Raw genomic sequence first — 20457 nt, forward strand, 5'->3', positions numbered from 1 at the left:
TGCCCAGTAAATTGTAAAAATTGGGACTCTAGCTTGCGCAAATGATTCGTAGGTACGTCCGTTCAAATGTATCTTCAACAACGGTAAAATTCCAGACTGACTCATTTGACCGTGATTGACAATTAGTATTATTGAAGTGATGATGCAGTGTGATGATTCCGATACCGTTTACCAAGTCGGAATATCATGCAATTATTCGCATTAGGCTGGGTTATCCCGGGCGTCAAATTGACGCGGCAGCGTTGTACCGTCGACGGTGAAAAGACGCTCATGAAAATGATGGAAGAATTATTCATTTCGAAATGGGATTCTATTCGACACGCGCTCGATGTAATCCATAACATTAATATTCATAATTAGTCCAACAACTTTTCATTTGCTCTCTCGATCTCGAATTTTTGTAGGCATAGAATCGAAACGCTGTTTTAGCTAGTCGCAAGTGAAGTATCTACGTTGGGGAGAAAAGCAGAATTGTTTTTCTAAAAGTGTTCGTATGGAAAAAAATTCAGAGTAACTGTAACACATCACGGATGCGCTAATTTTGATCGAGATGAAATGGATGCTCCGTACATGAGACAGTATTTAACGCAGTGTCCTGATTTAAAGACCTAAAAAGGTGATTGCGTGCGATTTTTTTTTCGATACGGAAAGATGGAACGAAACTGCTGGAAACTTCCAGTGTATTGTAACGCACGTTTGAATGGTACGAGCAAAAATTTTTATCATCCAACTGTCGCAAAACGGCAGCGTTATCAGCTGACCCGTTAACTGAAGAATATATCTTTAGTCAAAGGCTGATCATCGAAGGGCCTAGCCGCTTGAGTATGGAATCGGCAAGGAAGATAAAGTGCGTATTTCTTGTATGAAATGTAAACACTAAAATCATCATACATTGTACATCATACATCATACATCATACATCATACATCATACATCATCATACCTAGTATTACAGTTCGAACCAAAGTTTGGATGTTCGGATGTTCAGAAAGTGACGTCACCCCAAATTTTCTTTCTCTTGACGTCATCGATCTAAAATCGGCTAGCCGAGTTCCTCAGTCTGGAAACAAACGCGCAGTAGAGCGGACGTGAGAGAATCGCGCTCCGCAGATTTCGAGTACCGTGTTCTTTACCTCCTGGGTCCTGCGCCCCGAGTCCGCTTTCTCGTGCAACTCGAGTTCCAGGACGAGCGCTCCGTAGTTTCTGCGCTCCAGGTCCACTACCTGGTGAAACTAGACATCAGGGACATGCGCTCCAAAGTTCGGGCTGTCCACGTCCTTGACCTGGTGACTTTTGACCTTCAGGACTAATTTTTCCTAGTTCTGACTGTCCTGGTTTTCCACCTTGTGGATTTTGACATCCAGGAAAAACGAGGTATGACCCGAAGTGGTGGACGGTGGTTGGAGGTGCTCGGAGGTGCACGAGGAAAAGGACGAGGAAGACAAAGAGATGAAGGTGGACGAGGTGGACGAGGATTTGTGCTCGGTGAGTTCACGATTTTGACAATATTTAATGGCAATTGTACTTCTATTGTATTTGAAATTTTTCAAACTTGTCATGTTTACAACAAATTATTTCAATTCATTTTCTGCGCAAGCACAAATTCAGTAACTATAAATGCGCTAATAAAATTTATTATATTATTAATTTTTCAAGTAATTGTATTAATCGTGACACATTATTTTTGATGTCTTTTTATGCTAAAAATATTTATTACTATTCCAGGTGTAATCCAAGGTGGTTAGTGGTGGTCGTTGGTGGTGGTTGACGGTGGTTGGAGGTGGTCGGAGGTGGACGAGGATTTGTGCTCGGTGAGTAAAACACTTTTGTAATACTTGATGGCAATTATAATTATATTTTATCTAAAATATTTCAAACTTGTCATATTTATATCAAATTAGTTCATATCATTTTTCGCGCAAGCGCATATTCAGTAGCTATCAATGCGCGAATGAAATTTATTCTATTATTAATCAATTAATTAATTATATTAATCCTCACACAATATTTTTGATTCTTTCCTATACTGAGAATATTTATCATTATTCCAGGTATGACCCGAGGTGGTTAGCGGTGGATGGAGGCGGTCGAGCTGGACGAGGAGGAGGACGAGGAAGACGAGGAGAACACGGTGGACAAGGAGGACGAGGATTTGTGCTCGGTGAGTTTAACATCATTATAATATTTGATGAAGTAGGATCAGGAATGGCAGTAGGAGTAGAAGTAGGATCGGGAGTAGGAGTAGGAGTAGGAGTGGGAGTAGAAGTAGAAGTACGAATAGAAGAAGGATCAGGAGTAGGATCAGGAGTAAGTGTAGGATCAGGAATAGAATCAGGAGTTGGTATAGGATCAACTGTACAATCAGGAAAAGGTGTGGGATCAGGTGAAGAAGTAGTATCAGGAGTAGAAGTAGGAGTAGGATCAGGAGTAGGTGTAGAAATAGGAGTGGCAGTAGTAATAGCAGCAGGGTGCGGGGGGGGGGCATGGAGGGGCGGGGAGGGGAGGGTAGGTTAGGGTAGGGTAGGGTGCCGAAGAAGAGAAACCAAATACAAAATAGTAATAACCCTTTGCCGCAGCATAGATCCATACAAGATTCCAAGGTAGGCATCTTAGATTTACGAGCAAAGTCTGATTAGTATTTTGTCAATCTTGTTAGACCTATGAGATACGTTTCTAACCAGACAAAAATATATTGAAAGTTTACAGTATTTGACAACAGTGATACCTTATCACGTGGACAGTGGCCCACCTGATGATCAAGCCTTACAAGTCCTCATTAAGAGTAAGTTTTACAAGTTCTTGGTAACAGTACCAACAATTACTTAATAACTTCATTCGAAATTAATAATATGTTGTTGTTTTCAGTATTGAAGGCTATTAATGAGGATAGTCCAACGGTGCCCACATTATTAACGGACTACATATTGAAAGGTGGGTTGATTTCTTTCACCTTGTCTTGAATCCGTGCGAGATAAACACTTGTATATTTCACGGTCCCGTTATTATCATGAGGTTGAAGTTCGTAATGTTATTCAGGCTATGAATCTTTAGAAAAACTTGGAATACAACTTCAGGATTGTCTGAAAATAAGTAAACCGTAATAAACCAAATTATAATCATATCAAGTTATCAGTAATAAGCAATTGCGGGTAAAATATTAGCTTACTTTTGTAAGTATTTATGAATATAGCCTCTACGAATATTCATTGTTGGTATATAAGGTCTGGCAACGTACCTACTTTCTGTAAAAGATGCTGAAGATTTTCAACATAATTATGTTTCAGTTCTGTGCCCCATCTAGTGATCCACTAGTACATATCCTCCGACGTGACATCGCTGTGCTACGTATAAAGAAGAAAAGATTTATTAAGATGCAGATTGCTCCTCTCTTCTTGCCATTGTGCTTTCATATAGCACTACAATAAATCTTATAGAAATAAGCTCTCATTGAGATTTTTCTGTATTTATGACTCGACGCGAGAAGGCAAAAATCAATGTAATGCCATCTGTAAGGTAATTGGACTCGTATTCGCACTACGAGAACTCGTTGGGCATTTTGCGGTGAAATTTGAAAAATTGTTGTACAAGAAATTAAATAACTACAAGTATGGCTAAAAAATATTATCTCTAATTGTGAATGTAGCTAATACAGCGTTAACCGTATATTGATTATGTTAATGATCTATTGTGACAAGATCGGAATTAGATAAGCTCTCTAAATACTCTTTTCTAGACTATTATTTTATATCATGTATATGTAAATGTATATTTCTTCAGTTTATACAATCACTGCACTAGGATTACCCTTGCCACGTTTTATGGTGCGCTTGTGTAATTTGTATATTATTAACCTTACGTTTTACTCTATTTGAGACAAGTTGTGAGTGTTTCTAATTTCTTGGCAATTATTTATGTACATTTATGTGTGTACATGTATACATATGCATGTGTATATACATGTATATGTATATAGATATATATCTTAATACATATAAATCTCGTGTCACGATGTTTGTCCTCAATGGACTCCTAAACCACTTAACCGATTATAATAAAATACGCACACCATGTGCAGTTCGATCCAACTTGAGAGATAGGATAGTTTAAATCTCAAATTATAGTCGCAATTATAATATATTGCTAATTATTTGTCTGTTATTGTTTAACAGTCACAATTATCTGTTAACTCCGAATGATTCTAACAGATGTCGATACCTTTCGACTGGGTTGAGTAAGTAATCAATAGATGGCGCTGCTATGGTAAATCTACGAACGTGTCATATAAGCTACATTTTAACAGCATAACTAGCAACCCATCCCGGCTTCGCACGGGCACATAATAATATAATAAAAGAAAATACACAATGTTTACAGTGAGTTTCTAGAAAAATAACATTTATATTATTACTTAATATTATTATATGCCCGTGCGAAGCCGGGATGGGCTGCTAGTATATATATATATATATATTTAAAACTAGATTTTTACAACAAACACAGAGGTTGTAGTATATTCACATACGGATTTCATTGTATAGGTATACTTGAACTAAAATATCCTCATCTCTAATACGGAGTTCTTCGTAATTCGCATTTGTTCTTGTAACCCAATGTCCTACATACGATGGCAAAAATCAAGATCCAACTTAACTGAGTCTCAAAGCCCTGCCAACATAAAAGCAGCTATTTGATAGAAATTATAGTTTATAGTTTACACAGCCCATTGCATGATATTTCATTATAAATACATATGTTTCAATGTATTTAGAAATAATTTATCAAATATACAGAGGTCATGTGCCAATAATAAATGAATTGATTCGACCGCAGTTTGATGTATTCATTAGAGCTTTAACAATAAATTTAGGCTTTGTTACTTCTTTTATTTTATTATGGATAATCAAAAACATTTCCGACTATTCGTGCTGTGGAAGCATGGGGATTAAACCTAATGTAGCAAAAGATTAGAAACAATGTGTGTAGAGTACGGGTATTTTCCTAATAATGCAAACACGTGCCGCTAGCTTAGTTTTGACATATCTGGAATACCACGCCTTGCGAATTAGCTTTCCAGACAGAGATGAATGATGAATTTTAAGGACTGCATTATCGTTGTTGAATACTCTATGCCTCATGGGGAAAGAAAATCTGTAACGATAAAATTGATGCATCGGATCATCGTCGACTTTAACTTTTGAAATGTCCTACCATTTCCGAACACCTCCAACCATCCTATTTACCTATATTACTAGATTAGCTATTATATGAAAAGAGAAGAATTATTCACTTCGAAATGGGATTCTATTCGATGCGCGCTCGATGTATTCCATAACATTAGTAATCGTAATTATTCCAACAACTTTTCATTTGCTCTCTCGATCTTGAATTTTCGTAGGCATATAATTAAAACGCTGTTCTAGCTAGTCGAGAGTGAAGTATGTACGTTGGGTAGAGAAGCAAAATTGTTTTTCGCAAAGTATTCGGATGGAAAAAAATTCAGAGTAACTGTAACACATCACGGATGCGCTAATTTTGAACGAGATGAAATGGATGCTTCGTATATGAGACAGTATTTAACGCTGCGTAGTGATTTAAAGACCTAAAAAGGTGATAGGGAGAGAAAGAACGAAGCTTCTTAACACTTCGAGTGTATTTTAACACACATTTGAAAGATACGAGCAAAATTTTTCATCATCCAACTGTCGCAGAACGGCAGCGTTATCAGCTGACCCGTTAACCGAAGGATATATCTTCAGTCAACGGCTGACCATCGAAGGGCCTGGCCGCTTGAGTCTGGAATCGACAGGAGAGATAAAGTGCGTATTTCTTGTATGAAATGTGAAAACTAAAATCATTATACATCATATCATATCATCATACATCATACATCATACATCATACATCATACATCATCATACCTAGTATTACAGTTCAAAACCAAAGTTTGAATTTTCGGATGTTCGGAAAGTGACGTCACCAATCTAAAATCGGCTAGCCGAGTTCCTCAGTCTGGTAACAACCGCGCAGTAGAGCGGACGGTTGAGAGTCGCGCTCCGCAAATTTCGAGTACCAAGTTCTCAACCTCAGGGATCCCGCGCTTCGGGTCCGCTACGCGGTGAAACTCGACTTCCAGGATAAGCGCTCCGTGGTTCCTCGTTCATGTTTACAATAAATTATTTCAATTCGTTTTTCGCGCAACCCTAAATTCGGTAGCTGTCAGTCCGCTAATAAAATTTCTCGACTGCCAGGATAAGCGCTCCGTGGTTCCTCGTTCATGTTTACAATAAATTATTTCAATTCGTTTTTCGCGCAACCCTAAATTCGGTAGCTGTCAGTCCGCTAATAAAATTTCTCGACTGCCAGGATAAGCGCTCCGTGGTTCCTCGTTCATGTTTACAATAAATTATTTCAATTCGTTTTTCGCGCAATCCCAAATTCAGTAGCTGTCGGTGCGCTAATAAAATTTCTCGACTTCCAGGATAAGCGCTCCGTGGTTCCTCGTTCATGTTTACAATAAATTATTTCAATTCGTTTTTCGCGCAACCCTAAATTCGGTAGCTGTCAGTCCGCTAATAAAATTTCTCGACTGCCAGGATAAGCGCTCCGTGGTACCTCGTTCATGTTTACAATAAATTATTTCAATTCGTTTTTCGCGCAACCCCAAATTCGGTACCTGTCGGTCCGCTAATAAAATTTCTCGACTTCCAGGATAAGCGCTCCGTGGTTCCTCGTTCATGTTTACAATAAATTATTTCAATTCGTTTTTCGCGCAATCCCAAATTCAGTAGCTGTCGGTGCGCTAATAAAATTTCTCGACTTCCAGGATAAGCGCTCCGTGGTTCCTCGTTCATGTTTACAATAAATTATTTCAATTCGTTTTTCGCGCAACCCTAAATTCGGTAGCTGTCAGTCCGCTAATAAAATTTCTCGACTGCCAGGATAAGCGCTCCGTGGTTCCTCGTTCATGTTTACAATAAATTATTTCAATTCGTTTTTCGCGCAATCCCAAATTCAGTAGCTGTCGGTGCGCTAATAAAATTTCTCGACTGCCAGGATAAGCGCTCCGTGGTTCCTCGTTCATGTTTACAATAAATTATTTCAATTCGTTTTTCGCGCAACCCTAAATTCGGTAGCTGTCAGTCCGCTAATAAAATTTCTCGACTGCCAGGATAAGCGCTCCGTGGTTCCTCGTTCATGTTTACAATAAATTATTTCAATTCGTTTTTCGCGCAATCCCAAATTCAGTAGCTGTCGGTGCGCTAATAAAATTTCTCGACTTCCAGGATAAGCGCTCCGTGGTTCCTGGTTCATGTTTACAATAAATTATTTCAATTCGTTTTCCGCGCAACCCCAAATTCTGTACCTGTCAGTCCGCTAATAAAATTTCTATAACTTTACAATCTTCTCATTATCTTTTTGGTAAAATATATCGATAAAAAAATTATATTAAACCTTACACGGTATTTTTGATTTGTTCACACGCTGAAAATATTTATTAGCATTCGAGGTATAACCTGAGGTGGTTGAAGGTGGTCGGAGGTGGACGAGGAGGAGGACGAGGAGGACGAGGATTTGTGCTGGGTGAGTAAAACACTTTTATAATATTTGATGGCAATTGTAATTATATTTCATCTGAAATATTACAAACTTGTCACGTTTACAATAAATTATTTCAATTCATTTTTCGTGCAAGCACATATTCAGTAGCTATGAATAATCTTATACAATTTATCATATTATTAATTAATTTATCAATATTCTTATAATATTTAATGGCAATTGTAATTATATTTCATCTGAAATATTACAAACTTGTCACGTTTACAATAAATTATTTCAATTCATTTTTCGTGCAAGCACATATTCAGTCGCTATGAATAATCTTGTACAATTTATTATATTATTAATTAATTGATTAATTACATTAATCCTTACACAATATTTTTGATGTGTTCCTATACTAAAAATATTCATTACTATTCCAGGTATCACCCGAGGTGGTCGGAGGTGGACGAGGAGGAGGACGAGCTGGACGAGGAGGAGGACCAGGTGGACGAGGAGGAGGACGAGGTGGACGAGGAGGAGGCAGGGTGGGTCGTGGGAGAGGACCTCTCCTCTCCTCAGAGGAGGGGAGGGGGAGGGGAAGGGAAGGGGCAGAGGTGGGCGGGGAGGGGGAAGGGACGGGAAGGGGAGGGCAGGGAAGGGGAGGGAAGGGGAGGGAAGGGAAGGGGCGGGAAGGGAAGGGGCGGGAAGGGAAGGGGAGGGGGAGGGCGGGTGGGAGGGAGGGAGGGAGGGTGGGAGGGCGGGCGGGCGGGTGGGCGCAAGAGGGGGGGGTGTACTGCTTTATTAACTCTAACGGGCTCGCATCGACATCCGTCCTCTACTCTCTCCCTCCCTCCCTCCCTCCCTCCCTCCCGCCCTCCCACCCGCCCTCCCTCCCTCCCTCCCGCCCGCCCGCCCCTCCCCGCCCCTTCCCTTCCCTTCCCTCCCCTTCCCTTCCCTTCCCTTCCCTCCCCTTCCCTTCCCGCCCCTTCCCTTCCCCCTCCCCGACCACCTCTCCCCCTTCCCTGCCCCTCCCCCACCCCTCCTCTGAGGAGAGGAGAGGTCCTCTCCCACGACCCACCCCGCCTCCTCCTCGTCCACCTCGTCCACCTGGTCCTCCTCCTCGGCCAGCTCGTCCTCCTCCTCGTCCACCTCAGACCACCTCGGGTGATACCTGGAATAGTAATGAATATTTTTAGTATAGGAACACATCAAAAATATTGTGTAAGGATTAATGTAATTAATCAATCAATTAATAATATAATAAATTGTACAAGATTATTCATAGCTACTAAATATGTGCTTGCACGAAAAATGAATTGAAATAATTTATTGTAAACGTGACAAGTTTGTAATATTTCAGATGAAATATAATTACAATTGCCATCAAATATTATAAAAGTGTTTTACTCACCCAGCACAAATCCTCGTCCTCCTCGTCCTCCTCCTCGTCCACCTCCGACCACCTTCAACCACCTCAGGTTATACCTTAAATAGTAATAAATATTTTCAGTATAAGAACACATCGAAAATATTGTGTAAGGATTAATATAATTGAGTAATTGATTGAATAACTAATTAATAATATAATAAATTGTATAAGATTATTCATAGCTACTGAATATGTGCTTGCACGAAAAATGAATTGAAATAATTTATTGTAAACGTGACGAGTTTGTAATATTTCAGATGAAATATAATTACAACTGCCATCAAATATTATAAGAATATTAAATAATTAATTAATAATATAATAAATTGTATAAGCTTATTCATAGCTACTGAATATGTGCTTGCACGAAAAATGAATTGAGATAATTTAATGTAAACATGACTAGTTTGAAATATGTTATATAAAATATAATCGCAATTGCCATCAAATATTATAAAAGTGTTTTACTCACCGAGCACAAATCCTCGTCCCTCTCCTCCTGAATCACCGCGATTACCCGCAACCACCCCTAACCACCTCCAACGACCACCGCCAACCACCACGAGTTATACCTCGAATGCTAATAAATATTTCCAGGATGAGAACAAATCAAAAATACCGTGCAAGGTTTAACATAATTTTTTTACCGACATATTTGACCAAAAAGATTATGAGAAGATTGTAAAGTTATAGAAATTTTAATAGCGCACCCACAGCTACTGAATTTGGGATTGCGCGAAAAACGAATTGAAATAATTTATTGTAAACATGAACGAGGAACCACGGAGCGCTTATCCTGGCAGTCGAGAAATTTTATTAGCGGACTGACAGCTACCGAATTTAGGGTTGCGCGAAAAACGAATTGAAATAATTTATTGTAAACATGAACGAGGAACCACGGAGCGCTTATCCTGGAAGTCGAGAAATTTTATTAGCGCACCGACAGCTACTGAATTTGGGATTGCGCGAAAAACGAATTGAAATAATTTATTGTAAACATGAACGAGGAACCACGGAGCGCTTATCCAGGAAGTCGAGAAATTTTATTAGCGCACCGACAGCTACTGAATTTGGGATTGCGCGAAAAACGAATTGAAATAATTTATTGTAAACATGAACGAGGAACCACGGAGCGCTTATCCTGGAAGTCGAGAAATTTTATTAGCGGACTGACAGCTACCGAATTTGGGATTGCGCGAAAAACGAATTGAAATAATTTATTGTAAACATGAACGAGGAACCACGGAGCGCTTATCCTGGAAGTCGAGAAATTTTATTATCGCACCGACAGCTACTGAATTTGGGATTGCGCGAAAAACGAATTGAAATAATTTATTGTTAACATGAACGAGGAACCACGGAGCGCTTATCCTGGAAGTCGAGAAATTTTATTAGCGCACCGACAGCTACTGAATTTGGGATTGCGCGAAAAACGAATTGAAATAATTTATTGTAAACATGAACGAGGAATCACGGAGCGCTTATCCTGGCAGTCGAGAAATTTTATTAGCGGACTGACAGCTACCGAATTTAGGGTTGCGCGAAAAACGAATTGAAATAATTTATTGTAAACATGAACGAGGAACCACGGAGCGCTTATCCTGGAAGTCGAGAAATTTTATTAGCGCACCGACAGCTACTGAATTTGGGATTGCGCGAAAAACGAATTGAAATAATTTATTGTAAACATGAACGAGGAACCACGGAGCGCTTATCCTGGAAGTCGAGAAATTTTATTAGCGCACCGACAGCTACTGAATTTGGGATTGCGCGAAAAACGAATTGAAATAATTTATTGTAAACATGAACGAGGAACCACGGAGCGCTTATCCTGGCAGTCGAGAAATTTTATTAGCGGACTGACAGCTACCGAATTTAGGGTTGCGCGAAGAACGAATTGAAATAATTTATTGTAAACATGAACGAGGAACCACGGAGCGCTTATCCTGGAAGTCGAGAAATTTTATTAGCGCACCGACAGCTACTGAATTTGGGATTGCGCGAAAAACGAATTGAAATAATTTATTGTAAACATGAACGAGGAACCACGGAGCGCTTATCCTGGAAGTCGAGAAATTTTATTAGCGGACCGACAGGTACCGAATTTGGGGTTGCGCGAAAAACGAATTGAAATAATTTATTGTAAACATGAACGAGGTACCACGGAGCGCTTATCCTGGCAGTCGAGAAATTTTATTAGCGGACTGACAGCTACCGAATTTAGGGTTGCGCGAAAAACGAATTGAAATAATTTATTGTAAACATGAACGAGGAACCACGGAGCGCTTATCCTGGCAGTCGAGAAATTTTATTAGCGCACCGACAGCTACTGAATTTGGGATTGCGCGAAAAACGAATTGAAATAATTTATTGTAAACATGAACGAGGAACCACGGAGCGCTTATCCTGGCAGTCGAGAAATTTTATTAGCGGACTGACAGCTACCGAATTTAGGGTTGCGCGAAAAACGAATTGAAATAATTTATTGTAAACATGAACGAGGAACCACGGAGCGCTTATCCTGGAAGTCGAGAAATTTTATTAGCGCACCGACAGCTACTGAATTTGGGATTGCGCGAAAAACGAATTGAAATAATTTATTGTAAACATGAACGAGGAACCACGGAGCGCTTATCCTGGAAGTCGAGTTTCACCGCGTAGCGGACCCGAAGCGCGGGATCCCTGAGGTTGAGAACTTGGTACTCGAAATTTGCGGAGCGCGACTCTCAACCGTCCGCTCTACTGCGCGGTTGTTACCAGACTGAGGAACTCGGCTAGCCGATTTTAGATTGGTGACGTCACTTTCCGAACATCCGAAAATTCAAACTTTGGTTTTGAACTGTAATACTAGGTATGATGATGTATGATGTATGATGTATGATGTATGATGATATGATATGATGTATAATGATTTTAGTTTTCACATTTCATACAAGAAATACACACTTTATCTCTCCTGCCGATTCCAGACTCAAGCGGCCAGGCCCTTCGATGGTCAGCCGTTGACTGAAGATATATCCTTCGGTTAACGGGTCAGCTGATAACGCTGCCGTTCTGCGACAGTTGGATGATGAAAAATTTTGCTCGTATCTTTCAAATGTGTGTTAAAATACACTCGAAGTGTTAAGAAGCTTCGTTCTTTCTCTCCCTATCACCTTTTTAGGTCTTTGAATCACTACGCAGCGTTAAATACTGTTTCATATACGAAGCATCCATTTCATCTCGTTCAAAATTAGCGCATCCGTGATGTATTACAGTTACTCCGAATTTTTTTGCATCCGAATACTTTTCGAAAAATAAATTCTACTCCTCCATCCAACGCAGATACTTCACTTGCGACCAGCTAAAACAGCGTTTCGATTCTATGCCTATGAAAATTCAAGATCGAGAGAGCAAATGAAAAGTTGTTTGAATAATTATGAATATTAATGTTATGGAATACATCGAGCGCGCGTCGAATAGAATCCCATTTCGAAATGAATAATTCTTCTTTTTTCATATCATAGCTAATCTAGTAATATAGGTAAATAGGATGGTTGGAGGTGTTCGGAAATGGTAGGACATTTCAAAAGTTAAAGTCGACGATGATCCGATGCATCAATTTTATCGTTACAGATTTTCTTTCCCCATGAGGCATAGAGTATTCAACAACGATAATGCAGTCCTTAAAATTCATCATTCATCTCTGTCTGGAAAGCTAATTCGCAAGGCGTGGTATTCCAGATATGTCAAAACTAAGCTAGCGGCACGTGTTTGCATTATTAGGAAAATACCCGTACTCTACACACACTGTTTCTAATCCTTTGCTACATTTGGTTTAATCCCCATGCTTCCACAGCACGAATAGTCGGAAATGTTCTTGATTATCCATAATAAAATAAAAGTAACAAAGCCTAAATTTATTGTTAAAGCTCTAATGAATACATCAAACTGCGGTCGAATCAATTCATTTATTATTAGCACATGACCTCTGTATATTTGATAAATTATTTCTAAATACATTGAAACATATGTATTTATAATGAAATATCATGCAATGGGCTGTGTAAACTATAAACTATAATTTCTATCGAATAGCTGCTTTTATGTCAACAGGGCTTCGAGACTCAGTTCAGTTCGTCCTTCTCCTCGTCCACCTCCGACCACCTCCAACAATCGCCAACCACCTCGAACAACCACCGATAACCACCTCGGGTTGTACCTGGAATAGCAATAAATATTTTCAGTATAAGAACACATCAAAAACATTACGTAAGGATTCATATAATTAATTAAGTGATTGACAATATTAATAATTTCATTAGCGCATTCATAGCTACCGAATTTGTGCTTGCGCGGAAAATGAATTGAAACAATTTGTTGTAAACGTGACAAGTCTGTAATATCTTAGATGAAATATAATTACAATTGTCATCAAACATTATAAAAATGTTTTACTCACCGAGCACAAATCCTCGTCCTTGTCGTCCAACTCGTTCTCCTTGTCTTCCTCGTCCTCCTCCTCGTTCACCTCCGACCACCTCCAACCACCTCCAATCACCTCGGGTTATACCTGAAATAGCAATAAATATTCTCAGTATAAGAAAACATCGAAAACATTCCGTAAGGAATAATATAATCAATTAAGTAATTAACAATATTATTAATCCCATTAGCGCATTCACAGCTACCGAATTCGTGCTTGCGCGAAAAATGAATTGAAATGATTTATTGTAAACGTAACAAGCTTCAAAAAATTTCAGATAAAATATATTTACAATAGCCATTAAATATTATAAAAATGTTTTACTCACTGAGCAGAAATCCTCGTCCTCTTCTTCCTTATTCACCACATGTCCCTGAAGTCGAGTTTCATTTGGTAGTGGACTTGGAGCGCAGAAGCTACGGAGCGCTAGTCCTGGAAGTTGAGTTTTACCAGGTAGTGGACCTTGAGCTCAGAAGCTTCGGAGCACTTCTTCCTGAAATTGAGTTTTACTAGGTAGCGGAGCTGGTGCGCAGAAACCACGGAGCGTTCGTCCTGGAAGTCGAGTTTTACTAGGTAGCGGACCTGGAGCGCACGAAATACTGAGCGCTTTTCCCTGAATCAAGTTTCCCCAGGTAGCATACCTGAAGCGCAGGACACACGGAGCGCTTGACCTGCAAGTCTAGTTCCTGCAGGTAGTGGGCCTGGACAGCCAGAACTACGGAGCACTTGTCCTGGAAGTCAAGTTCCTGCTGGTAGTGGACCTTGAGCGCAGAAACTACGGAGCGCTTTTCCTGGATGTCGAGTTGTACCAGGGAGCGGACCCGGAGCGCAGGATCCAGGAGGTAGAGAACCCGGCACTGGAAATCTGCGGAGCGCGATTCTCATCCGCCCGCTCCACTGCGCGGTTGTTCCCAGACTGAGGAATTCAACTAGCTGATTTTAGATCGATGACGTCAAGAGAAAAAAATTTGGGGTGACGTCACTTTCTGAACATCCGACATCCAATCTTTGGTTACGAACTTTAATGCTACGTATGATATGATGATGTATGATGTGATGTATGTATATATGATAAGATGTATAATGATTTTAATATTCGCATTTCAGACAAGAAATACGCACTTGATCTTTCCTGCCGATTCCAGACTCAAGCGGCTAGGCCCTGTGATGGTCAGCCGTTGACTAAAGATATATTCTTCAGCTAATGGGTCAGCTAATATCGCTGTCGTTCTGCGACAGTTGGATGATAAAAATTTTTGCTCGTACCTTTCAAATGTGTTCAAATACACTCGAAGTTTTAACAAGCTTCGTTCTATCTCTCCCTATCAAAAAAAATAAATAAAAATCGACGCCAATCACCTTTTTAGGTCTTTAAATCAGAACACTGCGTTAAATACTGTCTCAAATACGGACCATCCGTTTCATCTCGATCAAAATTAGCGCATCCGTGATGTATTACAGTTACTCTGAATTTTTCTGAATACGAACACTTTTCGAAAAACAATTCTGCTTCTCTACTGAACGTAGATACTTCATTTGCGACTAGCTCAAACAGTGTTCCGATTCTATGCCTACGAAAATTCGAGATCGAGAGAGCAAATGAAAAGTCGCTGGAATAATTATGAATAATAATATTATAGATCACATGGCGGAGCAGGGGGACGAAGAGGACGAAGGTGGTCGGAGGTATTCGGTAATGGTAGGAGGTGGTAGGATCTGTTAGGTGGCGGTTGGCGGAGGTAGGGGGCGGTCGGCGGCGCTACGAGGCGGCACGGGGTGGTACGAGGTGGACGGAGATGGTTGGTGGTGTTTGGCGTCGGTCGTAGGTGGCATAAGGTGGAAGTCTGCACCACGAGGATGCTGGAGGGGACAGGAAGTGCTAGGTTGAGGTTGGAAGTGCTCGACGGCGGTCGAGGAGGATCAAGACGACGAGTACGAAGAAGCCCGGCCCGGCGGATGATGATGATGGCGTCGAGGTGGCCGACGAGGATGATGAAGGGCGGAGGTGTCAGCAGGTGGTTGGCGGCGGTTGGTGGTGCTCGGCGAGTGTTGCGGCGGTCGACGGTGGACGCGGTTTCGCGTCTTCCGACGAGGATGATCAAGCTGATTGACACTTCTCAGTCGCAGTCGATAAGTAGTCACACGTACTTACCTTGTACCGACTCAATTTCAAGCTTCCATACCGACACCACTGTGGCTGCGACGAATGTCGGTGCGAGCCCGTCGGGCAGAGTCGATAGAGCAGAATCCTCCCATGCCCACCCGGGCCTACTTGTCCGCCGAAAACTGGTCACAAAAAGTTACTCAGGGCTATCCGTCCATATATTCTCCAGTGAACGGCGCAAAGGAGATAAAATTATTGACGATAGCACCGAGAGCTAAGATCGGAACACAGCCCTCAATACAAGGTGGTGTGAATAATGGAATGGATTGTGCTACAGTATCGTACAAGGCCATATGAGTATTATTACTCAGATGAGGATGAGATTATTTATATACAAATTCATCTAGATCAGGTAAAGATGGGTTCTTACTCCCTAGTAGACCATACGTCGGTACGAGGGACCGACAGCGGATTTCACAGCTTCCCAACTTCTCTGTCGGTACAGTAAAGCGCCTCGGCCTAAGCGGTCAAAAAAGTATGGCAGATGCCCTAACCGCCCGACATTGAACTAAGTCCAGTGACGCAATAGCTGGTAAATAAGCGGGTTTTAATCTATGTTCGATCTGTCAGACCAATGTGTGTCACAGGCGGTGAATTTTTCGTGGATCGTAAGTACATTGCGTCTCCATAAATGTGTGATTACAATCTGTAAAAAGAATAGTGAACTATCAACTGACGATTAGAATTTTATGAAAAAAAAAAACTTGGCCGTGAAATCGAAAAAATAATTAATCTGCGGCAACAGTGCCCTAGTACATAATCCTTCTGAGCTAGTATTGTTGATATTTGTGATTTTATTTATGATTGCGACAAACACGAGTCTTTTTTTATAGGTGTATACATCGTCAGTCCTACTGCAGCCCTTCTCAACGTCACATACAAACGTAAGTATTTCATATACACTAACAAGTCATTGCGAAAATATTATTTAGTAATTCGTTTTCTTTGTTTACGTTATTCTTCTGACGTATCATGGAGCTTTGCTCACGCACAGTGGATAAAATCCAACGGGCCATCACTCGGCAACAACAGGAAACTTATGACGATGAGGAATCGCATAGGGTAGTGGGTAATTTACAAGAGCAGGCTGCATTCGACAACGCCAAAGAAGTGAATGATCCTGACGACCTTGACTTCGTTATGCAAGATAACGCGGAAGCAGATCCCAATATAAATGAGGCAGATATGCAGAAGCGCGCAGTACCAACGCCTAGAAAAAGAGCACAAGTAGATAGACAGAGTACATCTATTTGAACGCCAGCCATGACTTGGTCGAAAGCAGCACCTGAACTTCGGGGCAGGCATGTCGGTGAGCAGGACTGGCTTACTTGCTATACGCGAGAAGCTCGAGGCGCCGCAAAGGATGTTTTTTCCATGATAGAAGCTTGGTCATTACTATTTATTGACGGCATGCTTGCATTGATTATAAAGCATACGAATGAATCAATACTGCGTTGGATTGTGAAAATGACGATTGAAGCGCAACAAGGTAGAGAATTCGTCAAGCATATGTATTATGATGAAACAAATATGGCAGAAATGAAAGCTTTTATTGCTCTCAATATTATGGAGGCATTTATGGAGTATTAATGACCGCCGTACATTCTTTGTGGGAGTCTAAGTCAATGTCCTTGTTCACCGCCGATATTACACTCCATATGAGCACGTGATTATCGATGAGCAGCTACTCTCTTTCTGTGGAAAATGTCCGTTTAGAATCTACATGAAGAGTGAACCTGCCAAATATGGCTTGAAGATTCTTATGATAATCGATAGTAAAACCTATTACATGTTCATCACGATACCATATGTCGGAAAAGTGGATACCGTAGGTCGAGAGAGTGTCCCTTCATATCATGTCAAACTTCTAATCGAGCCGATACATGGAAGTAAGCGCAATGTTACTTGTGACAACTGGTTTATGTTAGCACCTCTAGTAGAAATAATGATTGAAGAGCCTAGTGGATCCTAAAATCCGTGATATTAGGTTGATATTCACGTAATCACTCAAATTCCACTCAACTCATCAGTGTAGTTGTAAAATTTTTCCACCACGGTTTTACTAAAATTACCCTCGGAAAATCGACTCTGGTATCATCAAAATATCATTATTTTAATTCACTGGCGATCTCCTATTTTCCATAACTTTATATAAATTTTTCATATGTACGTTACGTCCGTGGACGTCGTTTACTCCCGAGCGGTGAGGAATAAACTGGTTCGACTTCGCTTTTACGTCCGGGGACAACCGGAAGTTGGGATAAGGGTTGAATAACCGTTTGGATGTTTGAGATATCAACTATATATTTGATTGAATAATTTGTGGTATAGTTTAAACGGAGTGTGTAGTTCACAATATCGGTAAGAAAAACTATACGTGAGGTTGTTGAGTGTCGTAATAGAATTTATCGTACCGAATGTTGGAATGGTAATGAATCTGAGCTAAAGAGGAGTAGACGTAAGGTGCGCAAAATGGTGGGGAATAGAATTAGCAGAGTTGGCAAAAAGCGAGTGGCGTGAGCCAAAATGGAAATAGGAGGACGGGAATGAGATGATAAGGCTATTGTAAGGATCGTGGGAGAGTGACGAGATGAGGGAGACATGTGGCGATATGCCGGACGTAACATGCTAATCTTTATGATATAATTCATACAGTATCGTTGGAATTAGTTCTTTGACTAATTTTCTTTGTTAAAAATTTTGAATAACAGTTTTTTTTTTCTTTCGTCTTGAAACATCAGCAGTTTCTAATTAGAATAAATTGCTTTTTTCTAAGATACAATTTTTTGAAAAATTACAAATATTTTGGATATTTTATGAAAACAATTTCCGAGTGTCCGTTTTTTCTCTCCACTAAATTCCCCCTCCCCTGACCCTCCCCTTGTTGACCGCGCCAGCTGTCCAACAAAAATTTGCGATATATATCTTTTGTAAGATTAATTTTTGCCAGCATTCATTGCGGATCGCCAAATTATTGTGCACACGGTAAGTTCTCGGGCCACTTCTCCGGGCGGAGTTACAGCAAAAATCCGCGTCTCAGTGCAAAAAAAAAAAAAAAAAAAAAAAAACAATAACTCGTATTACGGTGTCGATGACACATTAAAAGCGTGTCATAAAATTAAAGCTTTTATCGGAAAATTCTAGTTGCAACATGAGTGGCTAACGAAACTGTTTGGGATTACCGGTGAAGTTTGCACTGCGATAAATCGCGCCAACGTTAATCTTTATTGTGCAGGTAATGATATAACCATTAGCGAACTGAGCGTAGGTGATATTGATTATACATTATTCCCGTTTTACACACCGCGTGTACTGAAAATTTACACTCGTAGTTTCGTTGACCACTAAGATATACTAGTTCGTCTAAACCATAAATTAAAAAAATCATAGAACGAATATTTAAACGCATATCTTGGATCCGTCGAATTCAACGTGATGTAATAAACAGATACGATTGGCCGTTAAAAATGCTCTACCATTCAAACACTTTGCGTCGAATTTACGACGTGTGGTGATCTAAAATCTGCACCTTGTACTTTTTCCTCTTACAATTAGATGTAGTTACCGGATGCTTACGCAAGGGTTGTTTTCTCCGTACCAACTTCTTTCCCAGAGACTTTTTTCTTCGGGATCTCGAAACGCCTCTGGGTCTCCACAAACGTCCTTCTCGACGGTCCACAGTTCTCCTGTTTCTTACCTTATTAGCGGTAGAGATGCTTGACCTGAAAACTTCGAGGCTGAATAACAAGAAGGTGAAATAAATGGAATGTACACGGGGTTTAATCCCATCTAGATCGTATTAATTTTGATATATAGGTATAATATGCAGAATACCACGATTGTTCACCTTTACAAAGTCCCTTCGCTTCCAGAATAATAATCAGCGGAAAGCCCAGGGGATGTAATACAGACTTCGCCTGTATAAGAAAAAAAGAAGTTTTTACACATTTTGTTAACAGCATTTACGGTTGAGAATCTGTGAGCAACGCATTACCATTGTAAATTTTTGTTATGAAACTAAAAACGAACAGTGCAGAATAAATAACATGATATGTTTAAATATATTATATATTTCGTCATAATATCGATCGATCAGATACAATAATACATTTTTGGACCTGTATAATTAGGTAAACATACAGAGGTATACAACGCAATCAATTGGACATAATTGCATTATACATTATAAATACTAATAATAAACGTCATAGTTTGTTCTGAAGACTTTCGGTTAGTTGAATACAGTGTTTATTTTATTTGTTTATTTTTCAGAGATGAGAATTAGGTACGTAAGATAATTTACCGATAACTTTAAGCGCGAATACCTCAAGCTGTTATTACACGTATGAAATTACAAGTGTAGAGAGGTGAGTCTTTCGGGTCTTTGGAATGTTCAACGCGTTTATAATTGACGCACCTCCGCTACAATCTTTCTTTCCAATTCTTTTAAATACATGTACTGGAAGATCACGCGTTACGAAAATCGCACGTACAATGTTTGTAGGAATCGCATACAACGTCTCTCTCGCTCTCTCTTGCCTTCTCTTAATTCTTCTCTCTTCCTCCCTCAGTATTTCGGCGTGTGCATGTGTGTAGTAACAGCTTTAATACGATGCTCATCAATGATAACTCGAAGATAACGCGATAGCGACGTTAGAAGTGAGGATGAAAGTATCTTGCTTTTTGATTTGTGCGAGAGAACAAAATAAAAAATACATACCTACATGTATGTGTGTATAAATAAAAGATTGCTTTAAGAGATAAATTCGGTAAAAACGTGACATCTTCACCACGGTGACAACACTTGTGAACTAAAAACTTGAAACTGGCGAGAAAGTAGTCGAAAAAACAGTT

At 40.0% G+C, this 20457-nt stretch overlaps 2 protein-coding genes across 12 annotated transcripts in view; both read left to right on the forward strand.

Moving 5' to 3' along the window:
• The window catches only part of LOC124307408 (fasciculation and elongation protein zeta-2-like), a 396278-nt gene extending 392937 nt beyond the window's left edge, over window positions 1–3341 (forward strand). For 2 of the 7 annotated variants that reach the window (XM_046769053.1, XM_046769054.1), the window contains exons 3-4: window positions 2707–2782; window positions 2866–3040. In XM_046769053.1, the coding sequence (XP_046625009.1) occupies window positions 2707–2782; window positions 2866–2960 (171 nt within the window). In that variant the 3' untranslated portion in view covers window positions 2961–3040. Of the gene's footprint in view, window positions 1–1188; window positions 1486–2106; window positions 2162–2706; window positions 2783–2865; window positions 3041–3284 lie in introns of those variants that run through there. The other 5 variants (XM_046769056.1, XR_006908790.1, XR_006908789.1 and 2 more) reach the window with 5 other exon arrangements.
• A 12759-nt stretch (window positions 3342–16100) lies between these two features.
• LOC124308173 (uncharacterized) lies at window positions 16101–20439 on the forward strand. Of its 5 annotated transcripts, XR_006908937.1 has the most exons (4): window positions 16101–16211; window positions 16437–16491; window positions 16536–19355; window positions 19420–20439. XR_006908937.1 is itself a non-coding variant. In XM_046770611.1 (3 exons), the coding sequence occupies exons 1-3, from the start codon at window positions 16178–16180 to the stop codon at window positions 16855–16857; spliced, it is 345 nt and encodes a 114-aa protein (XP_046626567.1). In that variant the 5' UTR covers window positions 16101–16177; the 3' UTR covers window positions 16858–20439. The 5 variants fall into 5 exon arrangements, 1 of the variants encoding a protein (XP_046626567.1); XR_006908935.1 differs by having other exon boundaries at window positions 16536–20439; XR_006908936.1 differs by having other exon boundaries at window positions 16582–20439.
• Window positions 20440–20457: the final 18 nt, after the last annotated feature.

The sequence above is a fragment of the Neodiprion virginianus genome, chromosome 6 (assembly GCF_021901495.1).
Source record: "Neodiprion virginianus isolate iyNeoVirg1 chromosome 6, iyNeoVirg1.1, whole genome shotgun sequence".
NCBI classification, from domain to species: domain Eukaryota; kingdom Metazoa; phylum Arthropoda; class Insecta; order Hymenoptera; family Diprionidae; genus Neodiprion; species Neodiprion virginianus.

Bases quoted from the DNA above. Each gene is read 5' to 3' on its own strand.
- LOC124308173 (XM_046770611.1), top strand. From the start codon at position 16,178: ATGTGTGTCACAGGCGGTGAATTTTTCGTGGATC. The intron at 16,212-16,436 runs GTAAGTACATTG...CTTTTTTTATAG, and splicing joins CGGTGAATTTTTCGTGGATC to GTGTATACATCGTCAGTCCT. The intron at 16,488-16,597 runs GTAAGTATTTCA...GCTCACGCACAG, and splicing joins TCTCAACGTCACATACAAAC to TGGATAAAATCCAACGGGCC.